General features: G+C 30.6%; 1 protein-coding gene across 1 annotated transcript in view; it reads right to left on the bottom strand.

Moving 5' to 3' along the window:
• The window catches only part of LOC105360309 (uncharacterized), a 186,574-nt gene that overhangs the window by 97,065 nt on the left and 64,980 nt on the right, over window positions 1-24,529 (bottom strand). The window contains exons 2-3 of the mRNA XM_011497187.1: window positions 6,456-6,594; window positions 2,549-2,613 (exon numbers count right to left, since the gene is read on the bottom strand). Coding sequence (XP_011495489.1) covers window positions 2,549-2,613; window positions 6,456-6,594 — 204 coding nt within the window. The remainder of the gene's footprint in view (window positions 1-2,548; window positions 2,614-6,455; window positions 6,595-24,529) is intronic.

The following is a 24,529-nucleotide window of genomic DNA, read 5'->3' as shown; positions in this document are numbered from 1 at the left end:
GATAGCATGTTCAGCATACATTGCGATGTCTCCTAGCAGTTTTGAATTCTCTCTCTATTGGAACGTAGCTACTTACTCTCTCTCTCTCTCTCTCTCTCTCTCTCTCTCTCTCTCTCTCTCTCTATCTCTCTCTGTATGTGAGCGCGTGCGTGCGTGCGTGCATGCGTGCGTGCGTGTGTGTGTATGTATCTATGTATCCCCTTCTTTTAAAAAGTAAATAATTTTTTTATACTCGTACTACATAAGCAATTCTCCATTAAAAGTGATTCGTAATTATACTTAAGACATTTCCACTTTACTTGAAAAGGTAAACGTAATTATGATCATAAAATATGATACAAACTTTCGAATTTCGCAATATAAGAGTTACTTTCTTTATTCATTATAATATTATTTTTGTATTTCAAGTTATTATGATAGTAAATATTAATAAGATAATGGAATATTAATTTATATAGATCTAATATAATGTATCAGGTCATCTTAGTTTTATTTTCTGTCGATAATTAATTGAATTTTTCATATTCTTTCTTTCTCTGAATAGAAGAATATTTATTGTTACGTTTTATTCGTTAAATATACTTGATAAAATCGTTAATTATAATAGACTATAATAGAATATAATATATATATTACTTATAGGTGTGTAAATATTATAAATAGCTTTAATTTTCGTTTTAATCATTATATTAATACTGTAACATTTTAAATAATTAAGGTACGATTTAGAATGAAATAAAGTTTGTAAACTATCGGCATAAATACAGTTAAACATTATGAATTTTATTTCATTTCCTTGTGAGAATAAATGGACTTATATACGTATTTATTGAAAAATCATAAATAATCACGTCTGAAATTAAATTTAATATTGAAATGTAGAAAATTTATACGATTCAGATTGAATTTAATCGAAGTTTAATAGAAAATTAAGATTAATTATTTGTATAAATAATATTTTCTGTATAAAATATAAAAATTAATTAAGCTTATTATGCTATATCGACTTCTCAAACTTTTGACCTAATTTCATTTTATTATTTAATAACTTAATCCTATGCATTAGTCTGAGAATAATTAGAAATGAAATTCACGTGAATTTATGGAATAAAAATTTGATAATTCAATTAATTTTATCGTTCCAATAGAATATTTTTGTATCAATGAATAGAATTAATTCTATTGCTTACATTAGTTAATTCTTCACAAAATTCATCAATCTTTTAATTTGACTAAAGTAAGCGGAATACTCTTCTACGTCATAATATTAAATTCTGATTTATTAATATTCTAGAAAATTGCCCTTATTACAAAGTCAAAAACTTTTTACTGAATGATGTCTTGGTCAACGAGGTCGTTAACTTTGCTCGCTAAAATAATTACGCCCACATGCCGAAAACGAACAAGCATAGATGTTCGATCCGTCAAAAGCTTTCCCGCTTACGATGAGAGCTGAGCTTTTAATTAACGATCTGCTCCTAATTAAGGCAGTGGGCCAAAGTGAATAACTTCATGAATTTTCATTTTTAAAATGCATGCTAGTTCTTATAAAATTTAACTCAACCCATTCTGCACTTTTACCAATAATATATGGCCGAAATTTATTTTAGATACGTAAAGTCGACAATTCAAGTTCCATTATATCCTTTTTAATAAATAATATGCATAAATTTTAACGTGTATTAAATTTATATGGGAATGGTTGATACTCTGCGTTACTTACATTTAGCTTATATTATTCATCGAAATTAATTTTTATAATTTTAAAAAGATTCAAGCTCTATATTTAAATACCTTGATAGAATACCTTGTATTGTTATTATGAAGTAAAAAAAAAAAAATGAAAAAATATATAAATATAATGCAATTTAATTTATTCCTAGAATCAAATAAAGAATAATAAATCAGGTGAATAAAATCAGATAAATTTACTACACAGTTATATTACATTTGAATAAATACTGTTATATAATTAATTGTTGAGCATATAAATTATAAATTATAAGCTCCAAAGCATTCGAGTCCAAATTGACTAGTCAAATGTAAAAGTAATAGTTCTTTATAGTAATAATTATTATATTAAATTCAATAAGCGGAGACAATGATATTCTCAATGAGGTAATATTTTTATTTTTCCATTTACGGCAACATAATTAATATTTAAGCTAATAGTCAATAGTTAAATAGTTAAATTAAAAATGTAAAATGATAATAATTATTCAATTATTTTATTAAAAGTTAATAACAAAATTAATTGGGTCTACTTGAGCTTTAATTAAATATATTTTCCATAAAAGAATTTTTATATTTCCATTTTCACAACTTTTTTTTTTTTTTTTTTTGTATCAATTTTCCACATTTTATGAGAAAAATGAATTTAAAAAGTGTGAAAATTTAAAAAAACAATTTTTAATGTTTAATTAAATATTTCAATAGTTTCGACAAGCATATGAAATATTATAAAATAATTTTAATAGAATAACTATATAGTGATAGATTTTTTAGATAGATTAGATAGAGATTTTTTAGATAGATTAGTTGTACTTACTTTCTTTGTACTGCAGGACGTTCGAGTGTTTCTCGTGAATGACAACACAGCGATAGCAAGATTTCCTTAAACATAAGGAAAAAGAAAAGAAATTTTAAAAACAGCTCAGCATTTTTGCGCGATTTATGATGATTTTTAAGGGTTTTCAGATCGTGTGAATCGCAAATTATGCTACTAGTTGATGCTTTAAATAGAATGACACTAATATAAAAAAATAAAGCCCTAAAGAAGTATTTTAATAGTATATTGTATATTTAGATTATTTTAAGGAATTCATAGTAAGTAGAAATAAAGTTTCTCCTTAAACGATACGAATTACAATATCAACAGTTTTTATTGATTATTTTTATAAATGTAATTCTTCTCTTATGAAATTGTTGTAATTAATGTAGCTGGACGATTCTCTTAAATGGCAATTTATATTTTCTATATTTTACATATCCATTGTAGCATTAATAATATTTAGCTCATTTCATGCAAAAGTTCACAAAGCACAAAAGAAAATAATTGAAATAACAATTGTAATGTAATTGGTGCTTTATTGACATTATATTACACTACTATCTTATAAATTCATTTGTTTTTTACATATTTGTACTTCTATTGAATTAGTCGAAAATGAAATACCGAATTTACATACATACTTATGCCAATGTAAATGTATAATCCGTAGTTTGTTATACACGCGAGTCGTAAACGAATATACGTTTAACACCGGATAAACACACTTCTCTGAGCAATAGTATCTGCAACAGCATTATATTGACTTTGTTGAACATTTTGCGATCTATTTCCCTTCTCTCGTTCTCTCATTCTCTCTCATTCTTTGTGTTTTTGCCTCTTCACGACTACACCTCTTCTATAAATTACGTATACATTGAAAACGAGGACCCTCAACGAATAATGAAATTCGCCGGTTATGCGTGTACGTGTATGTATATGTACAAAACAGAGTGGGAAGGAGTGAGATGGATAGAGACGTGGATTACAATAAGCTGTTTGTGACTGCAATATTTTCGGTCGTTCTTGCAATCAAGAAATAATTATTCACATTAACGTACACCGAGTTTGGAATTCAAATGAAATTACAAGCATTTTATTTCAAGTTATGTATGTCGAAAATATGATATCTGAGGTAAAATGTGAATCAACTTTAGTTTATCTTATTGCACAGTACTTTCATAAATATAGAATATTGTATTTTGTTGTTGGTATTTATTTAATTACTTTGAATTTTGACAAACGTAAATGTATATAATGTAACGTAAATTAATACAATATAACCTATATTAATACATATTAAAAAATTTACATTTGTATGAGTTATATTAAAGTTTTGTATAAAGAAGAGTCTTTCATAATTATGACAATCTCATTTGTTAACTACAATGTCGTATCATCAGATTTATATTTAATAAATAAATGCTTGCATTGACAGATCCATTACAATTCATCTTGTATATCCATATTCTATAGAAATATAATTTTTTTTACAAATGCAATATTAATTATTAATAAAGAAAGGTCAAGTATTAATCGAAAACTACAAAATTATAAATATAAATAAGTGAATACACGAGTATTCATAATTCTTGATTTTTTTCGTATTTATGAGAGATATATATTTATATTGAATTTAAATATATATATATATATATATATATATTTATTTATTTATTTGTCCTTAATTTTAGCTTTAACTTTTGAAAATAAGTTTTAGAAAATATTTTTTAATAATTTATCCAAATTAAATAGAAATATTAAAATAGTTCAAATTTTACATAAGTTAAACATGATGCGTTTGAATTTATATCATTTGCCTATAATTTCAGTTAAATGCCATAGATATTTGTGATCCTTGAAAGAGAAGTAATATTGAAAATATTTTAAAATAAAGAGCTACAGAAGATTCTTGAGTTTTCTAAGTAGAATGAATCAGCGTCTGGTCAGTCGCTGGGAAATATACATATAGCAACAATAAACACGTACGGCACATATAGAATTCAAGTTATTTTCATGTATACTTATAGCGTATGTTAAAATACTAATTATTGAAATATTTTTCATTATTTTTTTACGGACTTCAATTCTTCACATTTTGCTCATTATCTTTCTTATCACTTTCCTAATGATGATAACGTGTGAAAATGGAAGGAGCAACCTGAATACAAGGAACCACTAAATACATTTTTCTTTCGTGTAAAAGCAGCAACAAAATGGAACAGGAAACCCACAAAGTTAAAGGAAGAACATCGAACGTGCTTGCATTGAGGCAGAGGAAATAATTAGTATTTCCTCGCGTCGTTGCGTTACCGATCAATCCTGTCTGGATAGCTGCAGCTGCTTCTACTTGGATTCCTTTTTTTTTTTTTTTCATCATCATTCAATCGGACTTTATTTTTTTATCCATTCTGGAAGATTTTTGTTTAATGGATTGTTTCTCTTAATCGTAATAATGTTTATTGGTATATCTATTTATGGAATTCAGACAGCTGTTACCACAATATCACTCGTGACCATAGTGATTAAACATGTAATTGTATGATAAATTAGAAATAATTGTTGGCCATCTTCTATTCAAGTAAAAAATTAATATTTATTTTTATAATTATTTAATAAAGAATTTAATAAACTGCATTATCTCTATATTATAGATAATGAATATTTAAAATGATACGATTATTAGCAGAAATATTAACATCTTTTAAAAAAGGCTTATTGAAATATCAGAATACAAATATGTAAATATTGAAATTTATATACTTTCTCATATATTTACAATAATTGTTAGTTAAATTTAGAAATATTATATATTTGGAATAGACTTAAATTTATTCTCTGATTTTTTGTGAAATAGGGAAAATGATATGTCGATGAAAAACCCTCTCGATATGAAGCATAGATCTTTTCACTTCTTTTAAAAATAGTTTTTAGGTGACACTTGAATAGTTAATATCTCTATGAGTAAAAAATTGGGAATCATAATTTTTTATCACTTTTTTTCAATTAATTAATCGACTTTAATAATTGTTAATAAAAAAAATGTATGACTTTTTACAAAAATTTTGAATGGTAATAATAAAATGGAAATTATTTATCAAGAAATTATTTTTCGCATAAATTATTTTATCTAAGTCTAACTTATATTTTATCTCATTATGTAAAAGAGAAATTTTTTTTTTTTTTGTTCAATATCTTCGACAAATATAATTCATTTAGTAAATTAAATATTAATACGATACTACGAATAAACGATTATTCGTTTATTGATTTTAAAAGCCTTTTGCAATAAAACACTTGAGATGTAAATTATGTAGTGATTGAACAATAACATTCATGATGTAATTAAAAAGCCTTTGTCTATCTCTTAATAAAGTAAATATTGTAAATTTTTGTAAAAATTAATAACCTAACGATTCTGGCATTGCTGTATTGAAATATAATTTTATACTTATTAAGTGTTTTTGGAGCGAAAGGAATATTTAATTGTCATCTATTTTTAAAGCGACACAACTTAAATTATTCGTTCGAATTACATTAGAAGAATTTATTAAACAAAGATTTTATTAGTGATTTTGTAAGTGCATTAAAACTTTTCCGGACTATTTTATTCCATTTTCCAAAATATATTTAAATAATCATATCGCTCAGACATGAAAAAGAGAGCGATTAAATTTTTAATCCATCACAAAATAATTTCTTCCATTAATAATAGGTGACTAAATAAAAACATTGATGAAGTTATTTTCAGAATTTAGGAGTGCTCATTGATATCAACGGAAGAGCTATTTTGAATCCGAAAGTTAATTTTTACTTCCAGCTTACTGCGGGCACTATATGGATTATTTGAAGTAATCCTATTTACTGATAAATATTTGAAGAAAAAACGATTGGAAACTTTACTTACTCGTCTACTAGAAGAAACTTATCGCCCTCATTGTGGAGGCAGTTTCCCTTGCTGGAGAGGATGTTTTTCGATATGACTATCGATTGGCGAACTCCACTTTGAAACCATGTGCCTTCCCATCGAGATGGAAATGTGCATTCTAAAAGATAAGGACATTTTCAGTATAAGTTTAAATACATAGACAAAATTGACATTAAAAATATATAATTTAATTCATGATGAAGTAGAATTTCAACTATCAACCCTATTTTATTCCTACGTTCATAATAAGATTTATTTTATGCAAATATTCATTTAAAAGTTGATAAATGATGAAAATATAGCATTTGTCTCTACGACGTTCACTAATTGAAATATTATATAGTAGCTTGATTATAATGTGGCATTAACAAAGGCCTATAATTATAAATAAAATGATTATAAATACTTTTCCCTCGGTACGTCAATAATGAATATATTTCGTGTATATTCGGTAGAAGGCTTCGGAAGCAAAAATATATGAAAATCACTAATTGTTAGCTTTATTTCTGAATGATTCATAAAATAACTAACATGAAAGTAAAAATATAGAAATATCTAATATATAATAAATAACGAATAAACAAAATAATATTAACTATTTATAAGTTCGTGCCAGAACAACGTGAAGAATATAGTATAAGAAATTTTTAAGAAATTATAAGACATTTCACCTTCTATAACATATTCATTGCGTTATAAATGTACTTTACAATAATTTTTACATTACCGCATGTTAATGTATTTAATCAAGGGTGTTTTCATACATAATATGCATTGAGATTTTGAAATTAAAATAGAAGAAATAAAATCATAAATTGGCATAAATATAATTTTTCGTAATTGTGAAGATGCATTCTTTGAATACCAGATGGGCTTTCTGGAGCACGTGATTTTCATTATTTAACGGGAAAATTTAGTAAAATATTTTATAACTTTATAATATTCTTTCAAACTATTATTTGTTGTTGTCGTAAATTTGAACTATTTTTAAAATAATTATAAAGAAGCTTAATCGTTAAAATAACTTAATTTAATGTAAATTAAAAATTCCTCCGTTATTTATTGCGTACAGTAATGAATTGTATAATTGTATAAAATTTTGATGGAAAGTGAATTTTTAATGTAGAACAATAAAGTAAATATACAGCAATATAAAATGATAATATAAAGTTAACATTACAGAAATACTGATTCGAAATTCTTGTGCAATAAAATTCTTTACGAAGTTTAACGAAGTCAAAATAAGCAATACACTAACAGTCAGATTCTAAAATCGAACTGCAATGAAGAAAATAGAGAGAGGGGGATGTGGGGGGGGGGGGGGGGGGGGGGGGAAGAAAGGCACGGCACCTCCATGTTTCAGCCATATAAAAATATACGTCATGTGGACTGGCAGCGAAGAGAGGCGAAAAAACTTTCAATCGCACTGCACGTGTGAGCTAACGGCTCGGCCATGCTCAGCATGGGCGAGAGAAATACCGGGATACAAAGAGATAGAGAGAGGGAGAGTGAGGGAGAGGGTGCGGGAATTTCGATATGTAAATGGAAACTCGAGTATATTTTTCGGAAGCCCTTATCATCATTCCCACCTCACGTCATAACTCCTTGGTGGTGGCATGTGGACGGCCTTATTTCGTCGCGTGCCTCTACCTATGGTTCTTCCCTCGATCAATATTTACGTCGATAGATCGTCCGAGGAGTGAGCGAGAATGATTCCGAACGTCCGGAGGACCTGAGGGTACTTGACCTATGTAGTCGGGAACGAATAGTAGCTCCGTGGATCACAACGCTTTCTCCCTCAACCTCTTTACTTGCCTAATCTATCTACATAGATTTCCCGTCTGCTTTTAAAAGTTATAAATTTTATTTTTGTACCGCAGCGTGAAATTAAGTGAGATTAAACTAATGCTTTTAGCAGTCGGTTAAGTAATAAATTTTTCACTATGGACACGTGATCATCAAAGTTTTGATACATTCCCTCTATTTCTAACCTATTATGCAATACGCTATTATAAAATTATTAAAAAATAAAGGATAACTATGGACTAAATGCGTTACATTTTAATGAATTTATAATATTTTTATTTCTTATTTGACTACCATCTATTATTCTTATTACTATTGTTTTTTTTTTTTTTTTTTTTTTAATTATTTTTGATAATATTTTTCGTTCGATATTTATTTCTTATATTATCCATTCTTACATATATAGAGATAATGGACGTTTTATACACGTGCACGCGCAACCCGCGCACACGCATAAAGATATATGGGAGGCAAGACTTTTTTCACTGAAAAGGGAATCGATGATAGCCGCTTGAATGAAAAAGAGGGTGATAAGCGGCCGATTAGTTCACTTTTAAAATGAAATCAATATGAGAGTCCTTTTCGCGAGTTCGCACCCAATAAGTATGCATTTTTTTTTTTTTTTTTTTCATCGCTATGAAATTCCGACTATTTTCACGTTAACTATAGTTTCGCTCAATATTGTATACGCGTTGAATATATGTTTAATACATATATATATATATATATATATATATTCAGTCTTAATATTTGCTCATATTTTTGTCATCTAGAGTGTTACGCGATGAAGTTTCGATCTAATGGAATTATCGAGGAAAAGGCGAGAATTAAAATTCGACTTTGAATTGCAAAATATGCTAAATAATTTTCTATAATAGATGTAAATTCCCACAAACATTTTATATCTATGCATGTTTCGATTAGCTTACAAATTCAATATTATTTATCAATTATTTGGCAAAAAAATAAATTTTCATATATTGAATATTGAATTAAATGAGAAACTTCGTACGATATAGAATTGATGGTGTCACATCGGTTATTGCTATCTTTGTCTCAATGCATAACATTTTTTTATGTAGATCAACATAATTTATATAATAAAAATATAAATAAAATGTATACCAATAGTAAGAAACTATAAAGTATAAGTAAAGAAATCTTTATATATTTATTAATTAAAAAATGTTATTATTTATTGATCCACAATTACAGTCGAGGTGATTTTTTTCTTAAAATTTATCACGACAAAACAATTAAGTGGATTTTGTATGTAATTTGAACAAATATGCGCTAAATTGGTATTAATTATTCAGAGGAAATTAAGATAAAGGAAGCTAAATTATTCATTTCTCATCAACATTTTATTCTGGATATTGAAACATTAAGGATAAAACAGGTCGGAAATAAATAGCATTTCGTTATCACAGCTAATCATATATAATTGCTCCGAATGTTCTTTAATTTTTAAGAAATACTTTTGCATTTCTTAAATTATAGCATATGAAGAATATTCCACTAGCAAGTCCGTAGTCATAAAATGTCACATTCGAAATATACTGTCAGCAGCATTAGTGTAATATCATTAATAATCTAAACATTAAATTTTAATTTACTTCTTCGGGATAATATTCTTACATTCATACATAATATACACTAACCAATTTCAATAACTTTGTTACGAACAACTCAATGTCTTAATTTAATTTATTTTTTAATATTACCGTAGGAAATATTAATTACTTAAATGCTGAATACGTTACGAGATTTTAATAAACCTCTTAAGAATTCATATTGAAGTTATGCAATACTCCTGGTCTAAATTTTAAATCGATTGCAATAATTCAAGAAGAATTGGTCCTTATTATAAATTATTATAAATTTTATATATTAATTTATGAAAGATTTTAGCATGATAAAGTAGAATTATGACACTTGGATGTCATACGTAGCCAATGTTGTATATATTATTATGTTATTGTATTATTATTGTTTATGTAAACATGAAAGTGTTTAGGTTATATCGTAATGACGTATATATTTCATAAATTTTGCATAACCTATTTTATAAATAGTTTACATAAATTAAAGATAGAATATGAGCGAGAAAAAGCAGAGAAAGGCATGAAAAGCGTCCAAAGTTCGCCACAATGTGACTTCGGTCGTTATCGTTGCGACTTTTATTACCGAATGAAGTCATTCGTTGCAGCTTGAACGACGAGGAGGGATTGCAAGAAAAAATGGCTCGGGTAATTAAATTCAGCCCGGAACAAACATGCGCATGTGCGCACTTTGGGGGGAAAAGTGAACGGTCTCGAACGCTCAACCCTCATCAGTTAAAAGAACACGTTCAATGATATTAGAAGAAGAAAATTCAGTTTTCTTTATAAAAATCACTTAATTTTCCATCTCTTTAATTTGCTTTAAGAAAATTAACTTTTTATTTTAAGATCTACTAAGGCCACATTTTGGGCATATAATTAATTATTATTAATAACTAAATTAACTATAATTAATTTTTATTATTAACTAAATTATTATTATTTCAATACTATTTATAAGCAAATATAATATTTTCCAACTTACTTTATGTCCGAAAAATGAATCTGCATTTTTCAATATCGTATAAATAGCAATAGGAATTCGTAAAATTTACATATTCAATTAGTTGCTTTTTATAAATAATGAGAAGGACAGAAAAGTAAAAACGTCTCGAGATATCCTTTAGATTCTTATATAGATTATATATATTATATTATCTTGTATAGATTCTTATGATTCTAGAGCCTGAATTTCAAGATTTTTCGTTATTCTAAAATATATCGTTTAATTTACTCCTCTTCGAGATCTCCTCCTCCCTCTTCTTTTCATTCCATTTTTTTCGCAAGCTACGAGGCATGATACTCCCCCCCCCCTCACCCTACCGCCGTCTTCATCGCCTCTGCCAACGTCACCGTCACAGTCACCGTCACCGCCACCGCCACCGCCACCGTCACCGCCACCGCCAACGCCACCGCCACCGCCACCGCCACCGTCACCACCACCGCCAGTGCCGCTGCTAACCTCTATCAGCAAATCGCGCGCAACCGACGCCGGCAACCCCTTAACGAGGCTACGATCCGCAAAGACCGTAATTCACCCTCAAAATGGTGCTCGCTGGGCGTCACGTGACGCCGAAATTTCTTGATTAAGACGGCACACGATTATTCGTCTCGACGACGAGAGCGGCGAGGCGGCGCGCGCCATTTTTCATCGCCGCGCGCTCTCGCAATAACGCGCCTCAGCCCCATTACCCCTTGGCACGTCTTCCCCGCGCACCAAAAGCCCCGAAAAAATGCACATTTATGATAGCGAGATAATCAGATGAATGGTAACGTGCGTTTGATACAGCGCATTATACAGCTGAATGATGTATCTCCCCGGGAGCTATTTATTATGTGTTTTCTTGTCACTTTTAATTTGGCCGAGGAAGTATGAGATCTGTAAGTGAGAAAGTTGATGGATGGTTAAATAATTATGGAACACTGAGCTTGTAATTGCATTCGACTAAATTAAGTATGATGCATCTAAATTTAGTTTCTTGAAAATTGTTAAAGTTTTTAACTCTTTGGATAAGAAAAAAAGGAAAAGATACAACAACAACAAAAAAAACAAACAAACAAAAATTAATTGGACTAAATGTTTTTCTCTTCGAAAAGTTGCAAATTATATATGCCAACATTAGCTTTAGTAAGTGAATTATGCTTTAAATGTTTTTACTTCGCTTGCGCGTTCATATAACTTGTACGCGCACGTATAGAAAATTCTTCGCTCAGGTTTCCGGTAAAATTTAATTAAGATATATTCCAAAGAGTTGTAGATAATGAAGAATCTATGAAAATTAAAATATTTGATGAATGCTAGATTTCTTTCCTACAAGAATGCAATTTTTCAATCTCACCATGATGAAATAGCCTCTATTTATAAAATAAGTTCAAATAATTATATTAGTTTTTCTGTATTCGCTTTGATAATTACAATAAAACATCTTCCAAGCTATATTGACAATTTTGAGAAAATTAAGAAGATAGTTTTATTTAAATAATGATTAATATGTGCATTTCGATTTTCAAATAGTATATTTTTACGATACTGCGTAATTTAGCTAATAAATTTGCGTTATAATTGTCATTCAAACATTAAATTATACATTACGATAATGCAATAACGATTAAAATAATATTTTCATTATTATTTAACATTTAACTTTATAAAGATATTAGATATAAAGCTATGTGTTCGTGTGTTCGTGTGTTCGCGCGCGCGCGCGCGCGCGCGTGTGTGTGTGTGTGTGTGCGCGAGATTTTGTACCTGTACGTGCGTGCGTATGTGTGCTAATATATATTTATTTGATAAAATAAGAGTTTATACATTAATTTCAAAAAATGTAATGTACATATTGCATTTGAGTAATTCAAATGGCATTTATTCATTTATTTCTTATACATCTATATATTTTACATTTAAGCAGTAAATGGAATTAAAATAAAATAAATTGAATCGTATTAAGCTTTTGTTAGTTCCTACACTACGAGATTTGTTGGTAGTTCATACTGTCGCACGAGCTATAATATTGCAAGTTGAAGTACTAGAATTTCACTTTTACTGTATAATTACACTTTTAAAAGGGATAGAACCGGATGACAAGGGAAATCGCCTTCTTACTTAGGTAGAAATATGTAGACTGTCTTATATATATATATATATATACAGTAAATAATGTTAATCTTCTTGGGGTGATGCTTTTTATTTCATTTCTTAATAAAGAACTTTTGTTTCTTTCTAAGGCGTTGGATTTTTCGTTTATCTGCTTTTCTCCCCTTCATCTTTAGCTCCTTTTCTTTTCTGTCTTCGAACTTTCAAATTATGAAGTTACTTTAGTGCCTTATCGCAAAATTGGAAAAACAACTTTGCCAAGACCAACGATAAAATTATCATGATTTTAAAATGCATTTAATTCATAATTTACCAATATAATACCATATGTACAATAATTTCCTAATTAAATTCAAGCTAGTGATTAGGTGAAATCAAATAGTCGTTAAATTATTATTTGAAGATTGTACGATAGCATATTGAAAATTGTAGTACTGCATTGTGAAAAAAATTATTGTTAACTGTATTTATTTGAGACATAGAAATAATGATTTTATATTCCGTTATTATACCTAATGAGTTTCATGCCTAAAAATTATACAAAGATGTATTAAAATTAATTTTAATAATAGATATGAAAGTAATTACTTCTGTATATTAAAATTATTTTATTGAAATGTTTCCACTAACAGTTAAGTTGAAATGAAATAAAATGAAATGGAATATACATTGGATGAACAAGATATTTTTTTTTTTTTGTATAAGATTTTTAAGATCACGCGAGGCTTTAGGCGAAGTAATATTATTACAATTAAACATGCAATTGTATTCGAATAATAAATTGCAGATATTTGAAGTACATAAAGCACGTCATTGCTGTTGATTCATGAATACTCTAAAGCAATTTAATATCTTAATATTTAACAGAGCTATATTATTAATTTACCAAACCGAATATTTTATCGAATATACATTGAATAAAATAAATAAAATATACATTTATAAAATGAATGAAAAAATTTAATTAACTATTGTTTTTTTACTTTTACCCTAGGACTTCAATTTATTATTTTAGCATCTAAAACATAATAATTAATTAACTAGCAGAATTATTATGGCTTGAAAGCAATTATATTAGTTAACAGTACAGCATACTCATATTAAATCCGCAACGATCTTTAAAGTTCTAACGTAAAATGATAGAGAAGTGAAAAAGTTCACGAAAAAAGAAAAAAATTATGCCTTGTAATTCTCCTGAAACCTTTCATTCCTAATTGCAGCCGAGTGTCAGTGACAGTGACCGTTGGCATATCGGATCCTCCTCATCCCACCTTCGCGACAAATGCCTAACGATTTTAACTCTTTGATTCAATTTCAACGACGGCCACATCGACGTTCTCCAGCTTTTTTTTCACATAATCTCACATGCTCATTTCGTCCAATCGAATAATATCCGTTAACATTGTCGTGTTACATAAAATTGCAAAACAATTTCGTGGGATTGGGATAACGCGAATATAGTTGTGAGATTTTTTTTTTTTTTGCGAGATGAACTTTAAAATCGCTCCTCGCTGGATTTTGTCTGATGATAGGTCGCGCGTGTACATTTTTCTTTTTCCTTCCTTTTTCCTTCCTTTTTCCTTCCTTTTTCCTTCCTTTTTCCAACAAAACCAAAACAACAACCAAAAAAACAACAACAACAAAAAAAAAAGAAAATAAAAAATAAATAACGAGGGAATAAAATGCACAGACGCGCCCTATAATACTGAAAAAGAAGAGATGTGTCAAAATGGTTGACTCGTGATATTTCATTGTTTTAGGAGGAATTTGTATTGCTAAGCCGATTCGATGGATTTCTTTCGTTATATTAGCAAATTGACGAAATACTTGCAGAATATTTTCAATTTTTAATAGAGATTCCAAATTATTATTGCAAAGTTATCGAGTATTAATTATATTCAATTATTTTCACTCATCTTAAAATATTGTATTTATCGATCAGTGAATTTTAAAGATAAAAGAAAAAACTGCATTATGAAGAATCATTGTTACTAATCAGCGTATAATAATAATACATCAGTTGTTTCAAAACTTTTTAAACCATCACATATAAATATAGAAATAATCTTTTAATAAGAAAATGCATTAACACTCATTATCCAGTACCGCTGATTACGAAATAATTAATATATATTATTTTCAAACGAGATTTTACATCGAAAAATGTATAATTTTGTTAAAAATTATTCACGTTACATTATATAGGCAGAACAATTGACTAAATACCCAAGAACTTTTATTTTCATATGACTTGAATTTTTCAAAGCAAACAATATTGTTCTCCTATATTTGTATTTTAATGAATTTTCTAAAGTGAAAGGAGGATTAATTTAAAGTCATTATCGTCAATTCCATTAGGAATAGGGATGCATATGGTTTTCACGAACACGTATAAATTTTAACACATTATCTTATAAAACAATTTACAATTCTCGATTGTATGTAAATCCGAGTGTGTATTAAAAAATTATACTTCAATAAACGAATGTGCATATTGCATATGTAAAGTGTATATGCGATGGATGTAGACGTAAAACTGTTACCATATAAATTTCAACTGGGAAATTCTACTTTTCCAAAACTGTACTTTATTTAAACATACTTAATTTAATATTTATTCATAAATAAATGTTGCAAAGTATTACTTTAGTATGTGTATGTACTGTGGGCGTGTTTGCGTGAATTTTCCTGTATGCGTTAGCGAATTACACTCTTGTTTGTACAAGTTGAAAAGTATTAAAATTAAAGCTAGTAATAATAATATTTTATTATAATTGTTCAAAAATTCAAATTCTCGACGTTTAATCGTTATATTATACGATATAATAAACGATTAATAATATTAATTTCTAGTGTAAGTAAAAAATTATTATTATCCTACCTAAATTAATTTACAATAATTCGAGGGAACATAGCCGATTACGCTATAATGTTATACTTATAATTGCACAATGATTTCTTATCAATAAATAATTTCAATTAAAATAATATTCCGTTATTTGATATATATTTGCATAGATAAATAACTTATCGTTTTTATTGGTCACTTAAATTACAGTTGCATCACGTATATCACAATAATTCTACAGTACACAAGTATTGGATTTTTTTCTTAGTATCGAAATGTTCGTTTGAAATTCTAAACAACCGCGTGCGTTGTATTTACAACACAATGGCATTATTATATTATCGCTTTAATAATATAAGTGGGCCGATAAATTTCTTTTAACTACTTAAAATTTTATATTACAATAATTATATTTTTAGGCAAACCTATATATTCTGCATTATTCGTTTGGATAACGCGTCATGACGACTCGGGTCATCACTGAATTTTATGATTCGACAAATTTGAGGACTTTAGCTAAAACGAACCAATGATGAAAATGAATATTATCGTATATTGGTGCCGTCATAACAATAAATATAGGCCATAATCGAGTGAGAAGATTATTAAAGTTGTCGGTGGTGGGCGGGAGTGGGGGTAAAAATGTATGGGTAAGAAGACGAGCACACGAAGTTTTAATGGATTCATTGACGGTTTAATTTTAAACTTGCACCCTTACAAATATGTCCAAAATTCGAGTCTGGCTCACAATTTCGCGGGCGGATCAACGAGCGAAAGTCGAGCAACTCTCCAACGTCTCGAGCAAGTATGTGAATGTTGCAGAAGAGGAATATATTTGATTAGTTCGCTTAGGCCAACTATGTAACTTCATAACCCCTAAAGTCTCCTCTGCAGTCTAGAACGAGACTATTCCCCGGGAATGGAGAGGCTTGAGTTCGCGTGCCGATTCAACGGCCTTTCCCGTGTATAATGAAATAAGCGTTAAGAGCGAAGCTATGTTAAGGCGGCGAGTAATACGAATCGAATTGCCTATGATGAGCGAAGATGAGACGGAGATGCTGCATCATCTATCTGTCTTCGGGATTTGATTTTCTCTGGAGATGGAGAGCGCTCGGGTATTATTACGAGATTCCGTGAGTAAGGTATTATTCATTTGTTGTGCAATTGTATACATTTGCCAGAACATGACTTCTTCAATCGAACAAAGTCCCATTACAATGCTTCTAATGAATTATATCGACATTTATTTACTTGCTAGTGTCAGCTGTATTAAGCTCAAACGTTATTTTAACTATAATTTTCGTCAAATAACACGTTACTATCCTACATTATGTTCAATGTTATAAGCAAATAGTTATAAATAAATACAAGCACAAGTGTAGGGTACGTATTACTTCACATTGTTTCTTCACTTTATTGGACTTGGACTTTTAGCTGATATACCGACTTCCCATTGAACGTCTCGCATCTACGAGTCTCGATAATTGACCAATTGACCTAATTTAACCATTACCTGATCAAATTTTAAAAATTTTGAAAATATAAATTAGAGTATTCAACCGTCAAATGGATTTTACACCTTTAGCTATTCAATCTCATAAACGACAATTTCTCATGATTCTATGCTCAGTTTAACATATGTAGCGTTATCGCATTGAATAAACTAATCAAATGTTTGCTCATCGAAATATAATTTTTCAACAACTTTTATTCTTCAAATCGCTTTATTGCTAAGTTTATACAAGCGTCGTTGAATGTGCATTTTATGAAAAAAAAAAAACATCGAGCCAAGATGGAACTTTGGTGTGAAGCGGAAAGGATAATTTTGTGCATAATATCGATACGAATCTGTGTCATAATCGCTCATCCCCTCATTCATTTGATTTCATTCTTAATTGTATAGTGCGAGTAGTAAGGTATCTGCGAATACACGTTTGCCCAGCAATTGGCGATTACAACTCTGACTATTACAATATTATCGCATGTAGAAATTGCAGTGGCGCAGTTAACCGGGGGTTTGTCTTTCGATTCCACCTTGTTCAATGCGAGTGTTATTAAAATAAATGGATATCCTTACAATACATTCACTGGGCTTACGTTATAATACGATAGAAACAGTATTCACTCCAGCAGAAAATTACTATTTGATTTATTTGCATTATTTGTAATTTATCTTAAACGACATTTCCTGTTATGTTGTCGATTGATAATTTCATTATAAAGCCATACACGACTTTTGCTTCTGATATATTCATCGTAAAGTTAATTAATTATTTGCCCATTTGGTTATTGAATATCTATTCGTGCAGTTTTGTTTCCACTCGATGGGATAGAATTTTTTGAATGTCAATTACAAGGTTTTGTAAGGGAAATCCTCTACAACGAAAACCATTTTCAGATGCATTCGAAAGTTCGATATGTCGATTAATTCGCTGCTAGTTTACAAAGGCTATTTATAATATTAATAGGCAATACATGTACAATAGAAAGTAATAAAGCTATTATCGGCAATAAATGAAAATTTTCATTCAGCCGCTCGACAATGCTCCTGATTTTTCCTAGTAATATCCAAGACGAACGTCTTTGGTTAAACAGGGTGATTGGTGAGGGGTGATTGGTGAGGGGTGATTGGTGAGGGGTGATTGGTGAGGGGTGATTGGTGAGGGGTGATTGGGGAGGGGATAGGAGGGAGGGGGAGGGAGGTGTCGAGAGCGAAATAGAATAATGGAGGCTGGCATCCGTGGATCGGTGCACTTTGACAGTCAAAGTGCGAATATTCCCTCGCCTCTTCATCCTTGCACTGTGCATATGCGGCAATCGTGTTGAGTCGCGCGCATCAACACCACCGATGACGACGATCCACTGCTCTGTCATTCTGTCAGTCGCACGTGTCAAGGGCTTGAAAGTTTCGCGCAACGAAACTTCATATTACAGACTTTTGCGCGATTCCTCGTTCGGTGTCTTTTAGCACCGCTTCAATCCTTAAAATAGGAAAATGCAGTGCGTTTTCCATCTTCTGCCTATGTTGCATTTTCTTCCGAGCGGACGTTTGAGAAAGTCGTGGGATGAATGCGATTCGTCTTCATTTTATTTGACACAACGAAGCTTACCCAATCATCTCTGAATTTGTTGAATTTCTCGTAATAATGGGCATTAAATGTTCAAATAAATATCCTTACTTTCAACTCTCGACGTAGTTGTTAACGTGAAAAATCATCAAGAATTATAAGATTTCATACATATCTATAAATGTTTACCTCGTTGAATATTTTTCGTTGTTATTAGAGTGAATTTTATAACTGCGCGCAATGCCAAATTATCGCTTGAAAAGACCATGATATTTTCTTTTTCTTTCTTTTTTTTATTAACGCGAAAGAAAAATTATACGTCCATTTACAACAAAATATGACAATTTACATCGTTATGGCAAAGTTATATAATATAATGCATGTATCGTGCCGTAAAGTGTTAGTAAAAATGATGTAAGCTATTTGTTAAAAATATTTCGTGTCAAATAAAGATTATCTACGTGCGTAAAAATATGATTTTTCGCAAAATTGATTCACGAAGCAATAGATATATCGAAATTTTACATACTTATGGGATCATAATGTATGGGACTAATTTTTATTTAATTTTTTTCCTAAAATGGTATGGCCTTGTATTGGAATGTATTGAACAAAATTCGTCATTCATTAGTATAATTAGAATTTTATTTCATCAGGAAAGAATAATAATAATAGAATAATAATAGAAACTATATGGATGTGTAGAAATTGTATAGCCTTAATTTTTTTCAACTATTTATTGCTAAGATATATATATATATATATATATATATATATTGGGAAAGTGACTTAATAGAAAAATCTTGATCGTGCAATAAAGTTCCCAATATTATCACTTGGGATTGCATAATATTACGCTTCAAGGCTCGTAAGTAGTAGCTACTGCTATCCGCTAGATCTTACAAGGGAAAGCGCAGGATGCAAGATTCAAATGGCCTTTTACGTGAAATCTCCTGAAATCTCCAGACAAAACGTATCAAGAACTAATTTATAGTAAATAGAAAATGCACCGACGCATTCAATAGAAAGTCTCACGGAGGTACGCAAAATGCTTTCCCGCGATCGTCCCACTCGATAACAGATGCCGAAGGAAAAAGCCGCTCGCAGCAAGTTTTTCTGCTTGGCTCGGCTCTATGTTCCTTTTTCGCCATTACAGCAATGGCTTCTTCCTCCCGTAGATCTGTAATTTGATTGCGCGACATGGCGCTCTTCTGTTTCCCTCGTCCTGAGAATAAATCAAAAACTGAATTTCGGCTTACGCGGACAGGAAATTGACGCTCGCGAGTCCAAGTAATGCATCACTGCAGTGAAATATCATAAAACAGATAAAGATACCCGGTTTCATTAAGTTGCAAATTTTACGCGCCAACTGAGCGAACCTGCGAGATGACTTTTCTTCCTTCGTCCTCGCATTTATGCTAACGTTAATTATGCATTTGCAAAAATGTAAAAAAGTAAAAATTGCTACTATATTACAATTGCTATATTCATAATTTTCATTTTTATATTTATATTATTTGCATTTTAAATGGAAATAGCATGTAAATTTATAATTGATAATTATTGGCTTGCAATTTCTTTTAAATTAGCATTTTTATGAATGAAAAAATGTAAGGCAAAGTTGAAAATTTAATGAATTCCCGTTGTCTATTGCCAATTGACGCGTAATATTGTTACGCGCATGACATACTATTTTAATATTATTTTAATTGTTTTTAAAATTAATTTCGTCGCATTGATAATTTGTATTGCTCTTTCGGTTCCATAGATAATTGATTAGAAAGATGATTTGCATCTATGAATTTTGTCGACAAAATTTCAGAAATCAATAATCATGCCTATCTAAGACTAAATCACATTACATTTAAGCTTTTGAGAAGGCGAATTGGTCAAACTCTTAACAAAAACGGAAAAATACTTTATTCGCATTCGTTACGAGGGTGAAAATTTACCGATGTTAATAGAAAATTCTCGATATAATTCGTGGAAAGGTGGATAATGCTTAAACAGAGAGAAACACGAATCCTTAGCTTTTGTGATTTTTGTTAGCATTTGTGAAAAGCAGTTGGAATTGCCATTGGGAAGCCGAACGTTGGACAGAAAAATCAGGAATCGAGAAACGTACGTAAAAAGAAGAGGTAGAAAAAGAAAGACAGGGAGAAGTGATGCACCTAGACAGATGCTAAAGTAGAAAAATAGATAAATAGTTGGAGAAAAAACGTAAGAAAATGAAAGAGAAGAGAAAAGTTAAAAAAAAAAAAAAAAAAACAAGCAAAGACAAGATAACAAAGTAGGTGAACGGACAAGAAATATCTTTTCATTGAAAATTTATGTGCGGATGCTTTTTTGATACTTTTTACTGATATTCATTTCTGATAGAAAGCAAATATGTTGGCAAAAAATTATTTGATTTATAGGCACTTTTTATTTTATTAGCAATAGAAAATATACATTAGAAAATAGTTCTGATGCAGTGGTGTTGAATGACATATCAGCCAACAAAATTTAAGGGAATTGGAGTCCCCAAGTATTTTGTTAAAATCCAATAGCGTCAAAATCTACGTAATTGCTCGATATTTTTCTCACAATTTAGATTTCACGAACACCAATTTTAAAAAATAGATACGCTCTCTCGCAATTTTATGTGCTATTCAATTTATTTATTGATTAGCCAGAGATTAATACTACTGACATTAATTAATACACATACTAATATTAATAAAAGATCTACATCATCTATATTTATAGATGATAAAAGCTCCTTTTATATTGGAAAAAATCACTGTATTATTAAAAAATCTAAATGTACATGTGTATATTATACTTTATCTCAATTTGTTACATTTATAATCATTCAAATTGCACAAAATTGCGCCGAAATTTTTTTATCCCTCAACTAACGCTCACTAATGAAAATCCCAACATAATCAATAATTCCAATTTTTAATGACATACGATAAAATTGCTCTTCATCCACAAATAAAATATGTATTTGTAATTGAAATGAAATTTCCAGTTTTAGATACTTTTAAGTTTATATATGAAATTGAATTTATACCTTCACCTACTTTAAGATGGTAATAAAAATTAAAAATTTTATACGTCAATTATTGGCCACAATGTGCAAGATAAGCATCTTTCACTCCACAATGAGCCCTAAATATTGTGAAAAATTATTACATACGCAGAACTTGGTGCGCGGATACAGGGACTATCACAGTTTCCAAATTGAACGGATCTCGAGAGATAGAAGCAAGCGGGATGATTTTACGCGAGATTGGGATGACGCCGAAGAAGGAGGAACGGACAGAGCGCAGGAAGAGAAGCGTTTGCCCGAGTCAAGAGGGTGAAAAATCGCCTCGGTCCTCTTCCTCCAGACCCCCTCTCCCCCCTCCCCCTCCCCCCTCCCCATTCCCCCTTCCCCTTCCCACCATCCCCTCTAGACCACTTCACGTTCACGTTCGCGTCAAAATACGTACGCCGCATCTGGAGGACGAGAGGAGAAAAAGGAATTGCGGTCGGTGAAAAAAGGCCGAGCTCCGGTAGGTGAGATTAGGCGAAGGGACGCGAGTTGCGTCTTTCGGACGGACGTCGCACGATGCCGGGAAATCTTTTTGCTGACAAACGAGCCTTTAACTCGAATTTTACGCGATTTGCCGCATTCATCCATACATTCTCCTTGCGTGTATCCCCGTCTCTCTCTCTCTCTCTCTCTCTCTCTCTCTCTCTTTCTTTCTTTTTCATTCATGTCTCTTTATCTCACAGACGTTCACAGCGCTGCTGATTCTTGCGTCTTTTGACGCGAAGATGTGACCGCGAGCTTTGTCGACCCGTTCCGTCTCACAGTTTAATTCGTTCCTGATACTCGCTCCACTTCTACATTATTCGTCTTAATATTTTCAAAATAATAGAATTTTCATTTGTATGTTTGCGATGGGTTGTTTTTTTTTTTTTTTTTTTTTTCGTAAAGAGAATAAGTCCATATTTATATTAAAAACTATTTTTAAGGATTTTCGATTCTTATATACAAAACCATCTTCATTATGCAAATTCTTGAATTGCAATACATAAATGTAAATCGTAAAAAAAGAAATATTTAATATATTGGGAACTAAACGGGCGTAGAAAGTGACATTTGTAATTTTTGAAAATCTAATTTTATTTTCATACATAAAGTAGTGTCTATATATTCACTGGTTATAAATAAAATATTTGATTACATATGATAAGAATGCATAGAAATCTATGTATATACATTGAAGAATGAATACTATCGATCGCGTATTGAGTGACATTTTGGGCAAAATGAAATTGTGACTAGTTTGAAAAATCTTCGTACACTGTCATGTGTGACTGACGACCTTCGTTATTCAGCAAATGAAATTTGTAAATCTATTGACGCGAGTTAAATAAAATCGGACATTTTTTGCAATTCAGTAAAATTATTAATAATTTAACGTGTACTTGGATTACATGAATTAAGCCTGTATTTATGTGAAAGAGCTTTGAAACTTATAAATTTTACATTCCAAAAGCTAAAAGTCTCCTTCCCAATGTACTATCGAATAAGGAAATAATTATTTCTTTCTCCTCCATCGAATATATTCATTAATATATTGTTGCATATAGATTATTGCGATTCAAAATTCGTTAAAAAAAAAAACAAAAAAATGCGTAAAAATTTAGTGAAGAAATTTATTTACTTTTGTCTAAAAGAACCTGCAAACAATAAATATCTAATAAAACTCGTAAATATCATAAATTAATCTAAATTAATCGGAAACGCGGTGAAATAAAAACATGTTTCGCTTCATCGTGGCTCTTAGTCGTGAATGCTTTACATATAATACTTTTCATAAAAAACCAAAACAAACAAAAAAAAAAAAAAAAACTATTGGTCGGTTGTAAAAATTTTCGAAAATCCATTTATTATTTCCTCAATCGCCTCGACTACCGAGACCACACCACTAAAATCTATTCATAAAGGTTTTTTCCTATTTCACACCAACTACCCACTCCAAGTATTATTCATTAATATGCGATACCTAAGCAATTATATAAGAGGGAGCTGCCGCAATGCATTAAAAGTACAATAATATTACAGTGCTACAGGAAAAGGCTGTGCAGTGAGAGATGGTGAGAGACCAATTTTCCGCTTTCCCGCGCATCCGATTGTAAAAAGTAGGGGTGAAATTTGGGCTGCGGATTTGCATGCCAACCAAGCGATACGCATTTTCCAAATGAAAACAGCGCGCTTACGTGTGTCGGAGATAAGGGAGTCTAAGCTTGTCCGTAGTAGTTTGGAAAAGCAGCGGACGAAGGGTGCGATTATCGGTTGCAGATAGCCGGTGACTTTGGCTGCAGCGGCGATGACCAAGTCCCGGATTGAAATGGCGCGTAAAATGGCCAGGGCACTCCCGCGGGAGACGTATTCGCTCATACTCTTAATCTCTCTTGCGGCCACTTTCTTGCCCCTACCCTTCCAGCTCATCTTCCTCGGTTGTTCTTCGCTACTGTGCGCGCCAGGATGTGTGCGTGTTCGTGTGCGTGTTCGTGTTCGTGTGCGTGTTCGTGTGCGTGTGGGTGTGTGCTCTTTTTCCATCATCGAGACGGGTGGCCGGCGAAAACTCTCGAGC

The sequence above is a fragment of the Ceratosolen solmsi genome, unplaced genomic scaffold (genome assembly GCF_000503995.2).
Source record: "Ceratosolen solmsi marchali unplaced genomic scaffold, CerSol_1.0 scaffold13, whole genome shotgun sequence".
Lineage (NCBI taxonomy): Eukaryota > Metazoa > Arthropoda > Insecta > Hymenoptera > Agaonidae > Ceratosolen > Ceratosolen solmsi.
Note: the sequence above shows the minus strand (reverse complement) of the source record. Positions and strands in the feature narration are given on the sequence as shown.